The sequence below is a fragment of the Diadema setosum genome, unplaced genomic scaffold, assembly GCF_964275005.1.
Source record: "Diadema setosum unplaced genomic scaffold, eeDiaSeto1 scaffold_32, whole genome shotgun sequence".
Lineage (NCBI taxonomy): Eukaryota > Metazoa > Echinodermata > Echinoidea > Diadematoida > Diadematidae > Diadema > Diadema setosum.
In genome coordinates this window covers 201828-219474 of record NW_027307658.1, presented here as the reverse complement: position 1 = coordinate 219474, position 17647 = coordinate 201828, and the positions used below count along the sequence as shown (strand labels likewise).

At 37.9% G+C, this 17647-nt stretch overlaps 3 protein-coding genes across 3 annotated transcripts in view; 1 reads left to right on the top strand and 2 right to left on the bottom strand.

Moving 5' to 3' along the window:
* The window catches only part of LOC140245783 (5'-nucleotidase domain-containing protein 1-like), a 215835-nt gene that overhangs the window by 159203 nt on the left and 38985 nt on the right, over nt 1-17647 (top strand). The gene's annotated exons all lie outside the window — the stretch shown is intronic.
* Nucleotides 2317-4272, bottom strand: LOC140245781 (uncharacterized). The gene has a single exon (XM_072325302.1). It carries the CDS (start codon nt 4270-4272, stop codon nt 2317-2319), a length of 1956 nt encoding a protein of 651 aa, XP_072181403.1.
* Nucleotides 10573-12237, bottom strand: LOC140245774 (uncharacterized). Its single transcript, XM_072325294.1, has 2 exons — nt 11354-12237; nt 10573-10654 (listed from the first exon to the last, which is right to left on the bottom strand). Exons 1-2 carry the CDS (start codon nt 12235-12237, stop codon nt 10573-10575), a joined length of 966 nt encoding a protein of 321 aa, XP_072181395.1.

Below are 17647 nucleotides of genomic sequence, written 5' to 3'. Positions count from 1 at the left end.
GTTGAAAAGACTTGCATTACTTTTTTTTTTTTTCGTACGCAAAATTAGAAATTAAACGCAACCTTGAAAATCAAATGCCAGTCCATCAAATCACACGGAATGCTGATAAGACTTGCGTTTGATAATCATCCGAAACTAGAAAATTGTAAGAAACTTAAACTCAGTTGCGTTTAAACGCAATTCTAAAAATCCAAAGCAAGTCCATCAAATCACAAGCAACGCTGTATTTAAAACGCAAGACAGTTGGAGAAAAGACTTGCAGTTTTTGTACGAAACTAGAAACTGCATTTAAACGCATAAAAAATTAAATCTATACGGAAGTGAGTTATTGTTGAAAAGACTTGCATTATTTTTTATTTCGTAACGGAACTTTCGCCGTGACCGAACTTAGTCTGCACTAGCAGGGGAAAGACATCGCAACATTTACACGTTTCAAACTACCAAAACGCATGCTGCTCACGAAATGTCAATGAAAAAATAGTAGCAAATTACTTGTTGCAGTTCGCTATGCCGAAGGTTTAAATCTCAGTCCAGTGTTAAATTAGTCCGACGATGGAAAGAGATTTGTTTTTACGAAGGTTAGTAATCCGAAAGATGCTGTTTTCGGATTAACAAACTTTTCTTCTTCTTTTTATTTCAGACTGGCCAGCGCCGTACAGAGCGGTAATTGTTGCGAATCGGAGCGCGAGAACAATTCATTTTCAGAGTATGGCATTAGAAATTTCAGCAAAACAAATATGGCGAATAAGGGAAGGAAAATAACACATCCTATTTCAACTCAGTCGGCACTGAAAAATTGTCTCGACAGAATCATACGAATTCACACGCATATCTTCGCAGCAACGCACTTGAATTTAAATAGCAAAGTTGCATGCAATTTGGGGAATATGCGTTTGATTTTTCAAATCAAATTTAAAACGTACAGTGTCTAGAAACAGGCCCAGGTTTCCGATCCGGCTCTCTCAAAATCTCTCTAGAGATTTGGGAATTGTGCGTTGCCGTTACTAATCCGCGCGAGATTTATGCATGAACTTAACCACTTGACTGCGGACCACGTACATGTACGTGGTAGCGATATTGCACGACTGTGCGTACCACGTACATGTACGTGGTGAACTCATTTTATTTTCAAGATTGCCGCATCACGATCCTCCTACCCCCACTTTGTAATTAGCATTGTGATGATGTTATAGAGGTTTTGAACTATAGATGGCGCCATTCAAAAAAAAATCTGGACTTTTTTCAAGAGAACTCTGTGTAGCTGTATTGCACAGCATACCGAGTGAAAAAACTTTCAAGATGGCGACCCGCAGTTCACGACGGAGGTCTCGTCGGATGGCTAAAATAATGGAGGAATCGTTTGATGACAAAAGTGAAAGTGATTTTAGTGATCGTTCGGGTATTTCAGAAGGTGAAGAAGAGGAATTTATAGATCTGGGGAGTGATTTTGACGATGAAAGTGAAAGCTCATCTGAGGAAAGTGATGATCTAGTCCCACTAATGGATATTGGTGAAAGTCCAACTCAAAGCAGGCATTCTTCCCCCATCACTCCCAGAAAGCGTTATTTTCGTACTTCAGGAGATAATTTCCATAGGACATCCAGGATGACATGACTGGGTGAGTAGAATTTGTATTTTTATACCTCTATAAATTATATTCAATAATTTCTTCCACAAAATAAAAATTATGATGAAAAAATGAAAAATGAAGGTAAAAAACAGATTCATAACCAATATACTCATACATGTCATATTCCCCGAAAATTGCTCAGCACCAGGGGGTATGGGTGTGAATTAAGCCAACAGCAGTCAAGTGGTTAAATATATTGTTGCTAATTTCAGTAGGTATGTTTTGGCAGCAAAAGGAGTAAGATTTGGGTAGCGATTCGCATCGTGATCTTACTCTGTATAGGGGAAATTAGTTTTCATTTAAAAGTCGACAAAATGTCGACTTACGCGTAAGTCGACTTTCGCGTAAGTCGACGTGTTTTTCTCAGTCCCGATAATGTCGACTTACGCAAGGTTGACTGTATTTGTGATCTGTTTGTTCTTGGATCATGGCTTTAACAATGCAATTTGATTATGCGGTATATGGCACAGCATCTGCATGAATTATTCACTGTATTCATCATTTCTCTTTTTGCTGTACATTATTGAACTTAAAGTTACTACAGTAGAAATCAAAATTAAATCATAAAAAGGCAACATCATGCATTGACTTTTCTTGATCTCGTTATTATACATGCATCTGTGTCAGATGCTGTAAAAAAAAACAAAAAAAAACTTAACAGTGCTTTGATACATTGCTTATCCCTCTTAGCTTGGTGAAATATATGTACTATTAGAACTGCTCCATGAAGACTCGGACACAGTGCTCAAAGAAGATCTTTCAAATCTTTCAATGCCAATTGCATATGTGTGGTGAGTGTGTGCAGGAGAATTTGTGCAGTCATCATATGTCTTAGGGACGTGCTCAGGCTCAGTAGGCATTTTAGGAACCTCATAGATGGGCTCATTTGACTCAAAACTGGTTTCCTTGTAATGTTTTAGAGTTCCATGTTCAGCTTCCACAGGACTTTCTGCAACTGATGGGGAATATGCTTTGGTTTTGTGATTGAAGTACCTGAACAAAACTATAGCACAGAGAGCAATAAAGCACACTGTTAGAATGACAAATGCCAGAACACCTGACACAGCAATTGTGACAATTTTCCACATTGATATCTTTGTTTCACTTTCATTCAGTCCTCCATGTGTGCCTTGACTAACGAGTTGTTCATTGTAGTTGGGATCATCTCCTTGGTTGATGCCACTTGAGGAGATCACGGACAACAATCTTGCCATTTTATTGGTAGATATCTGGTCTGCACCCTTTGTAGAAATACTCTGAACCCCATTTTTAGATGGTGTTGTCACCTGTGCATCATCAAGGTCCAAGGACAGAAAAATATCAATGTGTGCTTCATAAACAAAGTGGGGACATTTCGCTTTGCATGTAGCATTTTGTGGGACAAAGTTTTTCACATTAGCTGGGAATTTGAGTGAAGACACATAAGTGGAACTTGTAATGGCCCAGTTTTCATTGTTTGTGATCTCATAGCCATCAACAGACCACTTGAAATATACAGAATCTTCTCTTGAACACCTTGGATCTAGTGAGCATTGTACCCCAATGCTCCAAGAGCTATTCACCTCAATAATACTGATGCTAAGACAACCATTTACAGACTGAAGATAATCATCCAATATGAGTGTACTACCACTGATGAAAGAAACCCTTGCAACATTTGAAGTTGTGCCTTCTGAATTTGTTGCAGAACAGGTAACAACAATAGTCTTGTCATGAGAAAGTCTTTTATCAGTATCTGTTAGACGAGGAACTGAAAAAGTTGTTGTCTTTGACGTTGCATTACACCCCCCTAGGATGTTGGGTGGTGAGCAGGACCACTGGTACACACTGGCGTCAGGATATCCACTTGTCATGCAAACTAGAATGAGAGGATGAAAAGAAGAGATCTCTCCTTGCTGAGGATCCACCACTACTTGTGGTGGGCGAAGCAGCCTGATAGGACCAATGGAGCATTCCAACTTCCTGCTTGGAAAAGCAAATGGGCTTGTTACCTCACAGAAAAGTGTCCTGTGGTCAAGTTCCTGCTCCATTTGGAGGTCATATCTTAGAGTGCGTTGAAACCCGGTATCAAGTGCTGGAGGAAACATCAGCTTGGCATGTGGATCAACTCTCCAACTCAAGTCCACAGCAGGTTTGCTACGAGGAACTTCACAGGATATTGGCATTATTTGTCCAAGTCTAAGTTCCACTTCTCCAGCTGGTTGACAAGTGAGCTCATCTGCACCTGGAAAGTACCGAACAGTCATCTTAGCCCTTTTTGAGGAGATGCATATTGGATCCCCGTCTCCATTCTCTTGCAGAGTATGGAGGATGCAAGTGAAGTACTGGTCAATCTCACCAACATTTAAGACATGAAGCCGTGACTCCATTTGGTGTCCATCTGCATTGCAGGTATCCACCTGCATTGTCTGGTAGAGGGTTGGCTCAATTCGCCATTCAATTCTATCGGTGTCTCTGCAGTAGCTGGATACAATGCATGTGAATGACATGCTCTCTCCTGCTACCACAAACGTGTCGTCAGGCTCCTGATGAAATCTGTTTGATGTGGTGACACATGCTGATGATGCAAAGAGACACCTCATGAGAGTAACAAAGATGATCACATTAATGTTTCTTTGATTGTGGTCTTGAAGACAATTCATCTTGAGTGATGACAGGAAATCGCAATGAACAACAAAAACAACTAAAATTGCCTTACTTCAGTTGTTACAGCATTCATGCTATCTCTGCAAAAGCTGGACTTGTTGTGACGTTCCTATTTTTTTGCCTCCGCCCTTAAGGTTGATAGAGGTATTATTAACATTAGTCTTAACTATGAAGTTGTGCTTTGGCCAAGAATAAGTTTAAGATATTTTTTTTTACCCTAGTCTGATACCGAAACTTTGCATTTTGAAGTATTGGCATGAGTGTGATTGATTGCTTCCCACTTCACAATGTGATGGGTCTATGAGAAAAGCATAATGGATTTCATTGTGTATGAGGGGGCAATTATTTATGTATTCAATCATTCATTTATGATATTACACAACAGCTTGGGTGTACACTTGTATGTGCACATGCGGCTTGCTAGCATATTTGAACTTTGCTCCACTTCTTGAAATAAAATTCATTACAGTGACTTCACTTAGTCACGAAATAAATTCTACAGCATCAGATCATCTTCTGTATCATAACATGAACCACTTTATAGAGTACATAAAGACTAGGGCCAACATAGAGCACAATGTCATGTACACATTCTCTGTGAGCAGTGTTATAGCTGGAGGAAACCTCTGGTGTCTTAAAGGGGCCCAGAAATCCAAATGTATGTTGATTTGTGTTGATTTATGATACCCTCAACATCACTTTTGTGGTGAAACATACCCTCAACATCACTTCTGTGGTGAAACAAATATCTAGAAACATTCCATATATTTTTGATGATTTTTTTCTTCTATTTTTTTCTTCAGATTATTTGGGAACACCCACAAACAATCTTTCCATACCAATATTCTTGAGATGACCTCATCTGTCAATCATTGCATAAGTACTGAAATGTTTAACAAAAGACCCTGAAATGCACCTTCCTCTCGACTCAGCATAACTTGCATGTTTCTGTGATATTTGTGCGACTTACAGAAGACATGGTGAGGGAACATGCAAGTTATGTTGAGTCAAGGGAAGGTGCATTGCAATATACAAATGATGCACAGGATAGAGTGCATTAGTGAAGGTGGGGCGCACTCGAGAGTATTGACAATGGTGCAACATGCACGAGGCGCGGTCGAGTGCATGTTGCACCATTGTCAATACTCGAGAGTGCGCCGCACCTTCATTAACGCCATGAAATAATCCTGTGCATCATTTGTTTTATAAAATGTGTCTGAATTATTTTTCACTTCCTACCTTTTTAAAGCTCAGAAGTCAAGCGTCGACCAAATTCAAGATGAACAGTGAAGTGAAGTGAAGACTAAACACCAACTCATGTACAAGTTCCAATATAATGTCATTGGCTTAATTGTTGTGGAAATGCACCTCACAGTTGTGGAAATGGAAGTGAGGTGTACGAACACAAGGCGAGTTCTGTCTTACGGAGACACTCCGATAGTGATACTCGTGAACCTGATTGTCTGTTTGACTCTGAGTCTGAGAACTCTGATTCTGAATAGAAATTGACATATCCTCTGACTCTGTTCCATGATCATGACGATTATGTTCTTCACCTGCAACAGTAGATCTAGCACTGTACTGTACTGCATACCTGATTGTCTGAATACTACTAACAGTAGATCTAACACTGTACTGTACTGACTACTGTACTGGACTGCATACCTGATTGTCTGAATACTACGTTTGCTGTACGATGTACCATCCTCCTTTCTTGCCCCAGCGTAAAATTTTGACAGTAGCTGATCCAAATTTTCACGGGAAATATCGGTCAATGAAGTCTTGGTAAATTTCACAATTATCCTCGTCACTCAACAGTTCAAACTGCGCCTGCAACGTATCTGAGCTGGAGGCAGCCATTTTTTCATTCGTTTCGCTGGCAATCGATTTCGCGATATCAACCTTTGCATATAAGCATTGCATGCAATTTAAAGGAGCCGCGTGCACAGACGATCGGTAATTTACCATAGGATAGCACACGCAGTGCAATGGTACTAAAGTAAACAACGCCCATGTGACTCATTTCAGCGCTTCCTGTTGGTTACATTCTTGAACCCATTTTATAATGTCTTTTGTTAAACATTTCAATACTTTAGCAATGATTGACCGGTGAGGTCATCTCACGAATATTGGTTTGGAAGGATTTTTGTTGGCATTCCCAAGTAATCTGAAGAAAACTAGAAGAATTAAAAAAAAAAAAAAAAATAGGAATGTTTCTAGATATTCATTTCACTGCAGAAGCGATGTTGAGGGTATCATAAATCAACACAAATCAACATGCATTTGGATTTCAGGACCCCTTTTAGCTTAAACATAACTTCTTTGTACAAAGGCCATAGCCATAGCAATGGAAGACCAAAAGGACTAAAATTGTCATATGAAGAATAAGATGTATCTCAGAAATACTCAAATACTGGACAATTTAATATTTGAAGAAACTTGTAAGTATGTAAAACAATCATATTTGTGACTTTCGTTTATGGAGCTACAGTATATGTTTGAGTATGAAAAACATACCCCACAGGAGATTATCAGATGGACTATAGCACTTTAGATATGTAGTGTATTTGACCTCACAGAAATATTAGTATTGATATCGGTTGTTCCTCTTGGGGAAATGTAAGATCCTGTGTAGCCAAATTAAAATGCTTTGCACAATTGGTAGTGACATATTAATGAATTAAAATAACTGTATCCTCAATGAACTAGGTTTTGAGAGAACATTACGTGTAAAACCTTTACAACCATACAAACCTTCATTTCTCATTATGATAACAGAATAATTTAAAATGATGCATAACTCAAAGCAAATGGACTCTCCTAACCTATCAAAGTATTGGAAAGAAAGTACACACTCAGGAAAATTTCCATTTTCTGCTGTTATACAAACCAATTTGTTTCAAAAGGGTTAAAATCATCTTTCACCCAAAGCATATCAGCGAAGTAACATTTTTGATAAATGATGTATGATCGTAGAAGGCTACTAATGGAAATGGACGCTTTTTTAAAAATGTGTCTTCCTGAAAACTCAGAGTGCTACATACATGTACAGTATTCGCCTGCGATAGGGCCGTACTCTTTTCCATATATATAAAGCAGTACAGTCAAGGTGATGACTATATGTCAGGATTAGCAAATCATTAATTGTCCTTTACAACTTAATAGAGAATCACCAGCCTAACCAACATGCATATCCATACATATATACAGCTTGTATGGGAATATGCAATGTGCCAGTGAGCAATGCTATTTTTATGAACCAATGAATTAATTAATCTCATAGACAATGCTGTGATTTGCAGTTACGTTGCATTTGTTTCATTACCTACGTGCTATCACTGCCACTGGTGCCAATTCAACAAAAGAGCGTTGAACACAAACACACAACACGATTGCCAGTTGAAACAGCACACATTGATTCACATGCCTTAAACACATTGAGTAGCAAACTTAGTTTGATCAAGTTTGTGTTGCATTTGTGTTGCATTGCATTGGTACTTCTTTGATAAGTATAATTGAAAGTTGCTGAAATGAAGTTAAAGTGCACTGCATCACTAAACATTCATTATCTTTGGGCTTCTGTTATCAAATGCATAGCTGGGCAATTCCGTAAATACGGATGTACATTTCACAGCCTTTAATGACATTTGACAAAAAAAAACAAATATCATTAAGACAAAATTTTTCCTACCAAAAGATGTACCGCTATGAAAAGAAAACATTCACATAAAAGTTTGGGGCAACACCCTTCCTGTGACCTTCAAAAAGTGGACAAACACCCTCTGGTTGGACGTACAAACATGGACGCTGTTTTCCAATCTCTTGATTTCAAATAAAAATTTCTGTGATTTATTCAGATTTTTTCTTCAAACTCAGTTATGACTGTAAGAAGGAGATGTCAAATGATAGTAAGGTACCAAAATCTAGCTTTTTTTATTCATTCATATGGAGATATTCTACGTTTTATTATCGTGACGGACGTACACGGTTGGACGTACAATTTGTCCGTGATGGACGTACATGTATTATACATATGGAAATTGAGCATTTTTATCATATTTGTAACCACAATTAACTATCACTCTCTTTAATATGAGCTGGCATTTATCAAAAAGAAATATACAAGCCAAGGTTATTTTTTCTTTGTATTTCCTTGTTTTTTCCATCTTATCATACATTTTTCTTTTGTATTGCTATAAATTTTGGGAGCCATTGCTCAATATGTCCGTAACATACCAAAGTAAACTAAGCCAGAGTAAAAATTTTAACAATACTCCTCATATAGTAACTCATTTAAGGCAATATCTATATTAAAATTGGGGGGGGGGGGGGTTAAGACAAACAAGTTATCATGATATATGGATATATATATATTTTTGGCCACGAGTTGACATGACATCAAACACTGAACAAATGGTTGCAAAAGAAAATGAAAAAGAATAGGTAAATGTACATCTATACCTAAAAAGGACTGACAGTGTGACTTAAGATTAATACTTTTATATACAATAGTTTTAATTCAAAACAAAGAGAAAACTAAGTCATGATGTGTACATGTATGTAATCATACTCATGAAAAACTATAGTAGGATTGATGTATACAGTAAGTAAGCACAATATACGAGGTAACACGAAATATCAGGCTTAAACCTGGAAACTACAGAAAGTTGAAATACTACTAAAAAGTCTTAAACTACAGTTAGAACTAGTATATAGAGTATCCAGTGGCGGGTTATTATACAAAAGTAAAGTTCATGCACATTATCACATGTATAACAAACAAAAAGAGCATTTCATATGATAACAATTAAAACAATGTTTCAGAAAAAAAACAACACAGTTTATTAAAGCAAAACATACGTGTACCTTGTTTCTTAAATTTTGGAATTACAGCCATGCATGATTGTAGTACTCTCCTTAAGAGCAGTTTTCTTTTACATGAATGGAACTGTATATTGACTTTGTATGATTCCTAATAATTAATGGATAATCACGACTGAATGAATGCATAAAACAGTCTGTTAATTTACCAATAATTGAAATGTCTGTGATGAACTTTGCAAAGTCTGGGGAGGAAACACCAAACCATAAGAAGTTGAATGGATTCATACATGGTCCAATGTTGGAACATTTGAGGAGTTGAGATAATTTGCCTTTTACTTACATGTATATAAATGTTATTTTCCCCTTGCAAAATCAAAATAAATAATGTGGTTTAATTAGCCATCATCAAGCAAAGTGTTACAGTATATATTTGACTTCCTCCTGTAATTGGAAACAATATGCCTAGAATGTGAAACTGAATTGACCCCGATTTCAAGCAACTACAGGTGCTGCTATTTTTTGGACAACATCTTTTTTGAGGTAGAATATCTGATCTGGTGGCTCTAGCCATCTCCAGAATCCCCCTGCTGGATGCATGACATTGACCTTTACATCAGCATTGTTTGCCCCAAATTCCATGACTTCTCAAGAGAAGGATTCACCTTGGTAATCTACCAACACCCAGTCTCCAGTGTTTATTTATTACCTGAAAAAAAAACAAAAACAAAAACTCTTCCTTTTTTCACTAAAGCCCAAACTTTTATGAATGAAGAAAGTTTAGACAGCTAAATTCCAGTTCCATTGTAATTAGTGACTAATGAACTAATTAATCTGCCCTGTATCAATTTTGACCATCTCTCCAGTCATTGTCAACAAAGGAGAACAATTATACAAGATGCTTAGGCAAATTGAAATGGGGAAATGAGAGCTATATGACACTACACTTCTGGACGTACAAATTAGGTGCGGTTGGACGTACAAAAAAAAAGTATACGTCCAACCGCTCATTAATAACTTAATTAGCAGGAGTGAAAACAAAATTTTGTGACAAGTATGTAGATACCCTAAAGCTTATTTAGGATTGACATTATACCATCAGTTGAATACTTTGTTTTTCTGAAATCTTAAAAAAACTAGTTTTTTTTGTGACGGACGTACACGGCCATACGTGTAATGCAATTAAGTGGCAATTAGTCATTAAAAGAAAAATTAAATCAAAAATAAAATATTGCATTTATAAGAGCTGGATATAAACTACTTTTACCATGAAGAAAGAAAAATTTCCATGAAGTCAGTTCTGGAAATACAGACAAAATGTCAGGTATACCTTGTGTTTAAAAAAATACAATTATCTGAAATGTCTCAATAAACTGAAGCATGATGACCTTGACCCTGGTCATACCTAATTGAAAGTCACAAATTTGGACAATTCATTGTCTCAGCTTTCAAGTGAGATGCAATTTAGGTTTAACCTATGAGTTTTGAAATTTCACCCTGAGGTTGTCACATTTACGGAATTGACCAGCTGATTTCATGAGTTTGAAGGGGCCCCAGCTGGGGGTGACAAAAGGGTAGCTTGAAAACTCTTTGCTTGCTCAATTCAGGCAAACGTTTTTTTTTTTTTTTCTCATTGTTTCCCCCCCCCCCCCCCCCAATCGGCAAGTGCTTATGTAGCACCCTGCAGTGAAAACACCATACAGCATTCCAGGGCAAATCTCAACCCAACGAGCCGCTCAGGACAGCGCCGCCCCGTGACTGACTGTTAAGCATTAGCCGTGTACACTGTGGTGCAGAAAGAGTTAATGTACATTTAAAGTCTGCAGTGGAGTTCGAGCACTTAAAACAACTCACTTATGTGCACTAGGTAAATAGTGGGCCTGCCGGGAGCAATTTCTCATTGAACACAAACTAAGTATTGTGTATTGTGAAGCTGTCCAATTTTTTTACAAGGAATTAGAAAGATCAGTATACAATTAGTTTTCTTATGATAATGCAACTTTAACAAAAACATCGTTCTTTACATGCAAATGATGGTCAAAATCTCAAGACAAAAGGTTTCCTGTCTCGCTAATACCCTCTATGGTCAATTTTTAATTTGGTGAACAAATAGAGCAGTACAAAACAGGTTTAAATTTCATGTAATTAATTCCAAACAGAAATTACACCTAGGATTGTTTATGTTTTTCATTTTCAATATGTAATACAGAGTTAAGAGTTATGCTGACTAAAAAAAATATGATAATTGTCACGCACAGAGTTGTTATCGCTATAGCTCGCGTATCTTTAGGAATGTCGTTCTGAAAATGTGGTTTTTTAGAGTGAGTTGGTTGCATAGATGGTGAGCTGGATAGAGATGGCTGTGAAGGAGTTGCCTCATCAGCATGGAATGCACTTGTGGTACCCTCTCCTTCATTTGCTTCAGAGGAACACAAGACCTCTTCCTTGTGACTCTTGTACTCCATACACTTGCACCTATCCACAATCTTCTCAAATGTAGCAGAGCAGCAGAATACAGGCTTGTCTTTCTCAGCCCATAACATTCCAGTCAAATGTGTTTTGTTATAAGTCATGCTCAAAGGAGGTAACCTGAGAGTAGGATTGAAGCAGGCAAGATAGCCAGACTGTGTACCCCTGGTGGCATGACATTTGATGACAGTCCAAGTGTCGTCGCTGCCAAGATAGTTCTGTATAGAGACTTCAGATGATTCAGTGCTGCTACAGTTGGCTGGTCCTGGAGGAAATTCAACAGATATATGATTTGTTTGGGTCTCCAGAACCATAGTCCCCTTACTGTCGTAAAGAACACAAAGGTATGCACTAGCATCCTCTCTTGTGATTTTGTTGATACTCAGTCTCACAACTGTATTTTTGCCCCTTTCTTTTGTGGATATCTTCACTCTGTTTGCCTGCTGAGCATTTAGATTTTCTTTTCCATTCCTGTCAAGTAGTACACTGGAGCCTTTCCTGATCTCAACAGCTACACTTGGAGGGGTGATATCAGGGAATGTGAACTCTACAACTGCATCTTGCCCTTCTGTAAAACTTGACATCATCAAAACAGTTGGTAGGAAATATGTGAACAGAACTGAAGCCATGATGAGCTTACACATTCCATTTGAACTGCACTGATTTCCCATAGTTCAGACGCCTTTTTTTTACATTCAATTGAGAGAGTCTGTAAGGTTTGATAACAAATAATGGTTTTTCAGGAGAGCTTCAGGATACTTTTGCGACCACATTGGTTAAACTCTTCTGTCGGATTTTGCCATGATAAAAACACCAGGAATGGTTTTCTTTGTTTAGATGTCACTTGTACTCTCTTCAGAAGAAGATCCAAAGATGTGTTCTTGTAGATTAATGGACTCTGGTACCTGCAAGAAGAAGCATATTATATGGTAATGTGAATGAATAGAATATCAATGCATGAGGAGTTTAATGATGCTCTACACGAACAATTCTTACCCATGATCAGAACACTTTACAATAGTAAAGTTGCAAACCTGAAATCTAAGAAAAATGCTCGATAGTGGTGATCATGGTAAAAACTAAAAAAAAAAAAAAAATGGAATTGTTTGTGATCATCAAAATTGTGGTGGCATAGCTTCTTTGTGTGTGTATATTCTAGTTCAGAAAAGTCGGTTAGAATTGTACCTTCTTTTTTGCTATAACATGGCACGAATGTATTTTGAATTGATCTTCTGTATTTTAATGCTACAATCCCCTTTACACTTCACTGTCAATGGGCTTCAAAACTAATTTCTCTCAAAGGTTGTGTATATGATGACTCCCTTTTATACCTCTTCTGTGACTTAGGAAAGAGACTGGGACAAATTATTCATGATTTACAATTGTATTGTCTAGAAATATAGAAACTTTTACAGCCTCAGCTGATATTTTGTGGTATATTTCATATTGAGAGTAATTGCTGAAGAGAATGTCAATCAGAGGGGTGAAGGTTAGGGTGCAAATTTTCTTCAATTTGTCTCCCTCTACAAAGGGAGTAGAGGGAGACAAACAAGAAAATTCACACCTCATATTTCATACTCTCTGTAACTTGCAAGAGCTTAGTCTTGCCAGCAGCAATAAAATAAGTAAAAAGAAACAAAAAGAAGTAAATTAGCTTGTAGTGAGTGTTTGCAAATTCTCCAAACATTTTCACCATCATTACATAAGCATTAAGACTACACACTATTTCCTCTGTTTTGCAACCACTTGAAAGTACATTTGAAGGAGAAAAATACATTGACATTAATTTTGGTTTGATTTTTGAGAAGGTAAAAACAGTATGATGAGTAATACAGAGAAACATGGAAGAAATTTACTGGTACTAATAATGTCTATGAACAGTTGCCCAAGTTTAAAAATTAAGGAAATAATGGCACTGAGAAACTTACACCTGCAGACCCTGCTGCAATGTAAAAGGTGTCTTTTACTGTGCGTAACATTTGTATTTATGAGTCAACTTTTTGAAAAGATAATGTCATGGTGTGTATAACCAAAAGGTCTAATAATTTTATCAAATTCATTGCTAAGCGCACTTTTGTCTGCATTACAAATCACCAACATTTCTGAAAAATTCAATTAATGCAAAAAGTAGCATACTCACCAGTTTCACAAGTTTCTTGCTTGCTGCTTGATTTGGCATCCTTTCTTGTCGACTTGAGTGTTTGCATGGAATGACTTTGCAATGGGTGTGTGCTACAATCAAAGTCTGGTTTACTTTGACCTATGCACAGAATTGATAAGGTGATCATTGCACCTCATGACATGACTGCGTCACAGGAAAAAATTGACAAACTTTGATCCTAACTGCAGTTTGATGTTGACGTGAGGTTCAACATGCCATAGATATCAGAACAACTTCAAATATCATCTGTGCTGTATTGTGAAATGTTTACTTAATATGAAGTGAAAGAAACAGATTGATGGAAAAAACACACAGGGAATTTGATAGTTGTGAGTGAAAGGAAATGGTTGGTATTCCTTTGTAAAGCAGAAAAATTAGTTTGTTATGAAAAAGTTATTTAAAGCTCTAGAGCTGAAAGTATATGTCCAGAAAACTGTTTTTTCTCTTCTTACCACTATATCAATTTTTTTTTTTTTTTCCAGAGGGGTGTTAGACTTATTGCGACAATGAATATGTTGATTACCAGTATGGCTAGCTTGATAGCAGATAGATCAACCATTTGTGGTAGATGGAATCGATTTTGTCTAGATGATCTTCCAAAACCATGTCTCTTGTCATGTTGTTTAGTCCACTTGTTCTCAGGCAACTTTAATTTGTTATTCAATCTTTAGAACTGCATTAGGCCTACTTTGACATTCTATATGTGACCCTGCACCTCAAAACAAACAAAAAGTCGCCAGACATGAATTTTTAGCTCACCTGAGCCGAAGGCTCAAGTGAGCTATTGCGATCGCTCTTCGTCCGGCGTCCGTCGTGCGTCGTGCGTCGTGCGTCGTCCGTCGTGCGTCGTCCGTCGTGCGTCGTCCGTCGTGCGTAAACTTTTTACATTTTCATCTTCTTCTTGAGAACCCCGTGACCGATTTTCACCAAACTTGGCAGGTAGCATCGCTAGGGGGATAGGATCTCAATTTCTTCAAATGGGCACCATGGCCCACCTGGGGGGCCCCAGGGGGACCCAAACACACTAAAATTAAGGAATCTTTAAAAATCTTCTTCTCTAGAACCAGAAGTGATAGGGCTTAATTGATACTATGAGTAAGTACATTGATGACTGTAGTTTCAAGTTTGTTCATGGGGGAATCAGGGGTGCCCCCCTTGGGACTCAGGGGAGGGGGGTGGGAAGGGGTCCAAATGGGGCCTAAATTGTGCATTTTCATCTTTACCTTGAGATCGCCATGTCTGATTTTCACCAAACTTGGTAGTTAGCATCCCTAGGGGGATAGTATCTCAATTTGTTCAAATGGGCACCATGGCCCACCTGGGGGGTCCCCAAGGGGCCCAAACCCCTAAAATCAAGGAACCTTTAAAAATCTTCTCTAGAACCAGAAGTGATAGGGCTTAGATGATACTATGAGTTAGTACATTGATGACTGTAGTCTCAAGTTTGTTCATGGGGTTGGCAAAATCAGGGGTGCCCCCCCCCCCCCCCTTGGGACCCAGGAGAGGGATGGGGAGAAGTCGTACAGTTGTAATGGAGCCTGAATTGTACATGTTCATCTTCTTCTTGAAAACCTCATGATGAATTTGACCAAACTTAGCAGGTAGCATGATGCATCCCTATGGTTATAGAATCTCAATTCCTTCAAATGGGCGCCATGTCCCTCTTGAGGGGCCCCTAGGGGTCCCACCCCCCCCCCCCCACATTAAGGAATATTCAAAATCTGCTCTAGAACCAGAAATGATAAAGCAATGTTAATACCATGAGTTTGTACATTGATGACTTTAGTTCCAAGTTTGTTCATTGCAAATCCAGGGCTGCCCACCCCCCCCCCCCCCCCCCCGGGAGTTGAGGGGGATCCATATGCAGACCTAAGTTTCCAATGTTCTCAGGTAAGAGTGTGCAAGAATGCATGGAAGGTGAAATTGCGAAACTCAGGTGAGCGCGTGACCCGCGGGTCTCTTGTTAGTTAAGACCATACTCTGAAAAAGCAGACTTTAAGCTTTAAAGTGATGTATAACTCAAATCAAATAGACTCTCCTAACTTATCTAAATATTGGAAAGAAAGCACAAACTCAGGAAAAGTGTGAACTGAGAAAAGAGGCTCGGAAGTACAGTCATGTGTCTGTTCAAGTGTTTAATCTTTACCAAACCGTGCTGGCTGTGCGCTGAACGGAACAAAAACAGGAAGTAAACCACCAGGGTAACAACAATGAAGGTATTATCAGATTAAACTGAAATTAAGCATGCCTCATTAACACATTCTGTCCATAATTAATGCCAACTTTCAAAGCAGTAGCAGTATCCTTTCAAAAGTTATTAGAGTTGAAAGTGAAGAGTGTGGACAAGGTTTTTCAGAAATGAAAAAGGGACTCTTAAGACACACCTAATCACACTATTCTACCAAAAATGTTCGAGATAAACTGCTAAAAAAAAACACACTTTCCTGCCCGTTTTATGACACCAAATTTTAGCATAATGTAAAAGAAGACCCGCTCTTTCAGAAAATATGAAAAAGTCAAGTTCGGCTAGGTTGACCCATTTCACTTATTTTCAGTCCTCATGCAAAATCAGTGTGTGCGACTTTGTGTTCGTTTTGAGGTGCACGGTCACATAAATGTCCTGTTTGTGCCAGAGAAATTTGCATGATCAATGTATTAAGTATCAAAAAAACAGTCACCTTCAGTGGAGGAGAATGGTCCAGCTGAATGTGAAAGGTCATGAGAATGCCTTGGAGCAATTTATTTGAATTCAACCTGTGTGTGGTTTGTTCACAGAAGTTGATGTTTACGCAACAGTCACAAAGATTTCCTGAGGCCTACCCTTATACCTAGCCATAACTAAGTGAATTTCTGCTTTTCAAACTTTAGCAGAGGGAGTATAGATTACTAGGCTGTAGAAATAGAAACATCCAGGATTTTTGATACATAATTCTAACAGAAACTTTCTATTTATTCAATTTCCTACTGTAGTAACAGTTTCTTCCTTTTTGGTGATGACACTAAATCTATTCTACTCCAAACTTAATTTACAAGTTTTGTTTGAATTCTCAACACCAAATCCTCAATACCAAATGTTACAAATTGTCTGTGTGGTTCAAATGTCCAAATGCAATATTTTTTCACTTTAATCTAAATTTAGAAGACTACCTTGATATATTATTAGACCAAACAACCCAATAACCACAACACATTGTTGTAGATGGTCAGTTGATGGTAAAAGAGAGTAATGTATTTCTTGGAATCCTATTTGATTAAAACTTAAGATGGAATGACCATGTGCCATTACTAAGGAGTAGTTGTGTATGTGTGAGTGTGTGTGTGTGTGTGTGTGTGTGTGTGTGTGAGTGTTTGTGCGATGTGAAGAGAGAGAGAGAGTGTGTGTGTATGTAGTAACAAAGGTTTTCTTATTTCTTTTACTTTTCTTTTTTTTTGCTGCTACTCTTCCAGAATAATTCTGTTTTCTTTTAATTCCCTTCATTCAAATTTCTTTGATTCTTAAAGCTTGCCTTACTAGAGGCTAATAAATTATTAGCAAGACCAAGAAAAAAGGAAAGAGTGCTGAGGAGTTGTGTGTTTCATTGAGCATTTACTTGTCACTGAAATAAATTGGGTTCTGCTCAGTGGTAAGTGCCAGTGCCCAAAAAGCAATATGTGATGAAGTTTCAAATCCCAGGCTAGCTCCTTCTTTTTCTCCTGGGGTCAGTTTCATGAAGTAATCACATTAAAGTCTGTACATGAATCTCGGAATGGCCAAAGTTACTCATTGTAGCTAAGCAGAGATTGGAAGTAAAATTCATTTCATGACGTCTCTTATAGGTGCGTCTTTTGAGCGAAAAGTTTCTCAAGACTTTCATGAAACAGACCCCAAGTGTTCATACTAACATAAATCGAGCAAACAGTCACATTAATGTTGGTGTTAA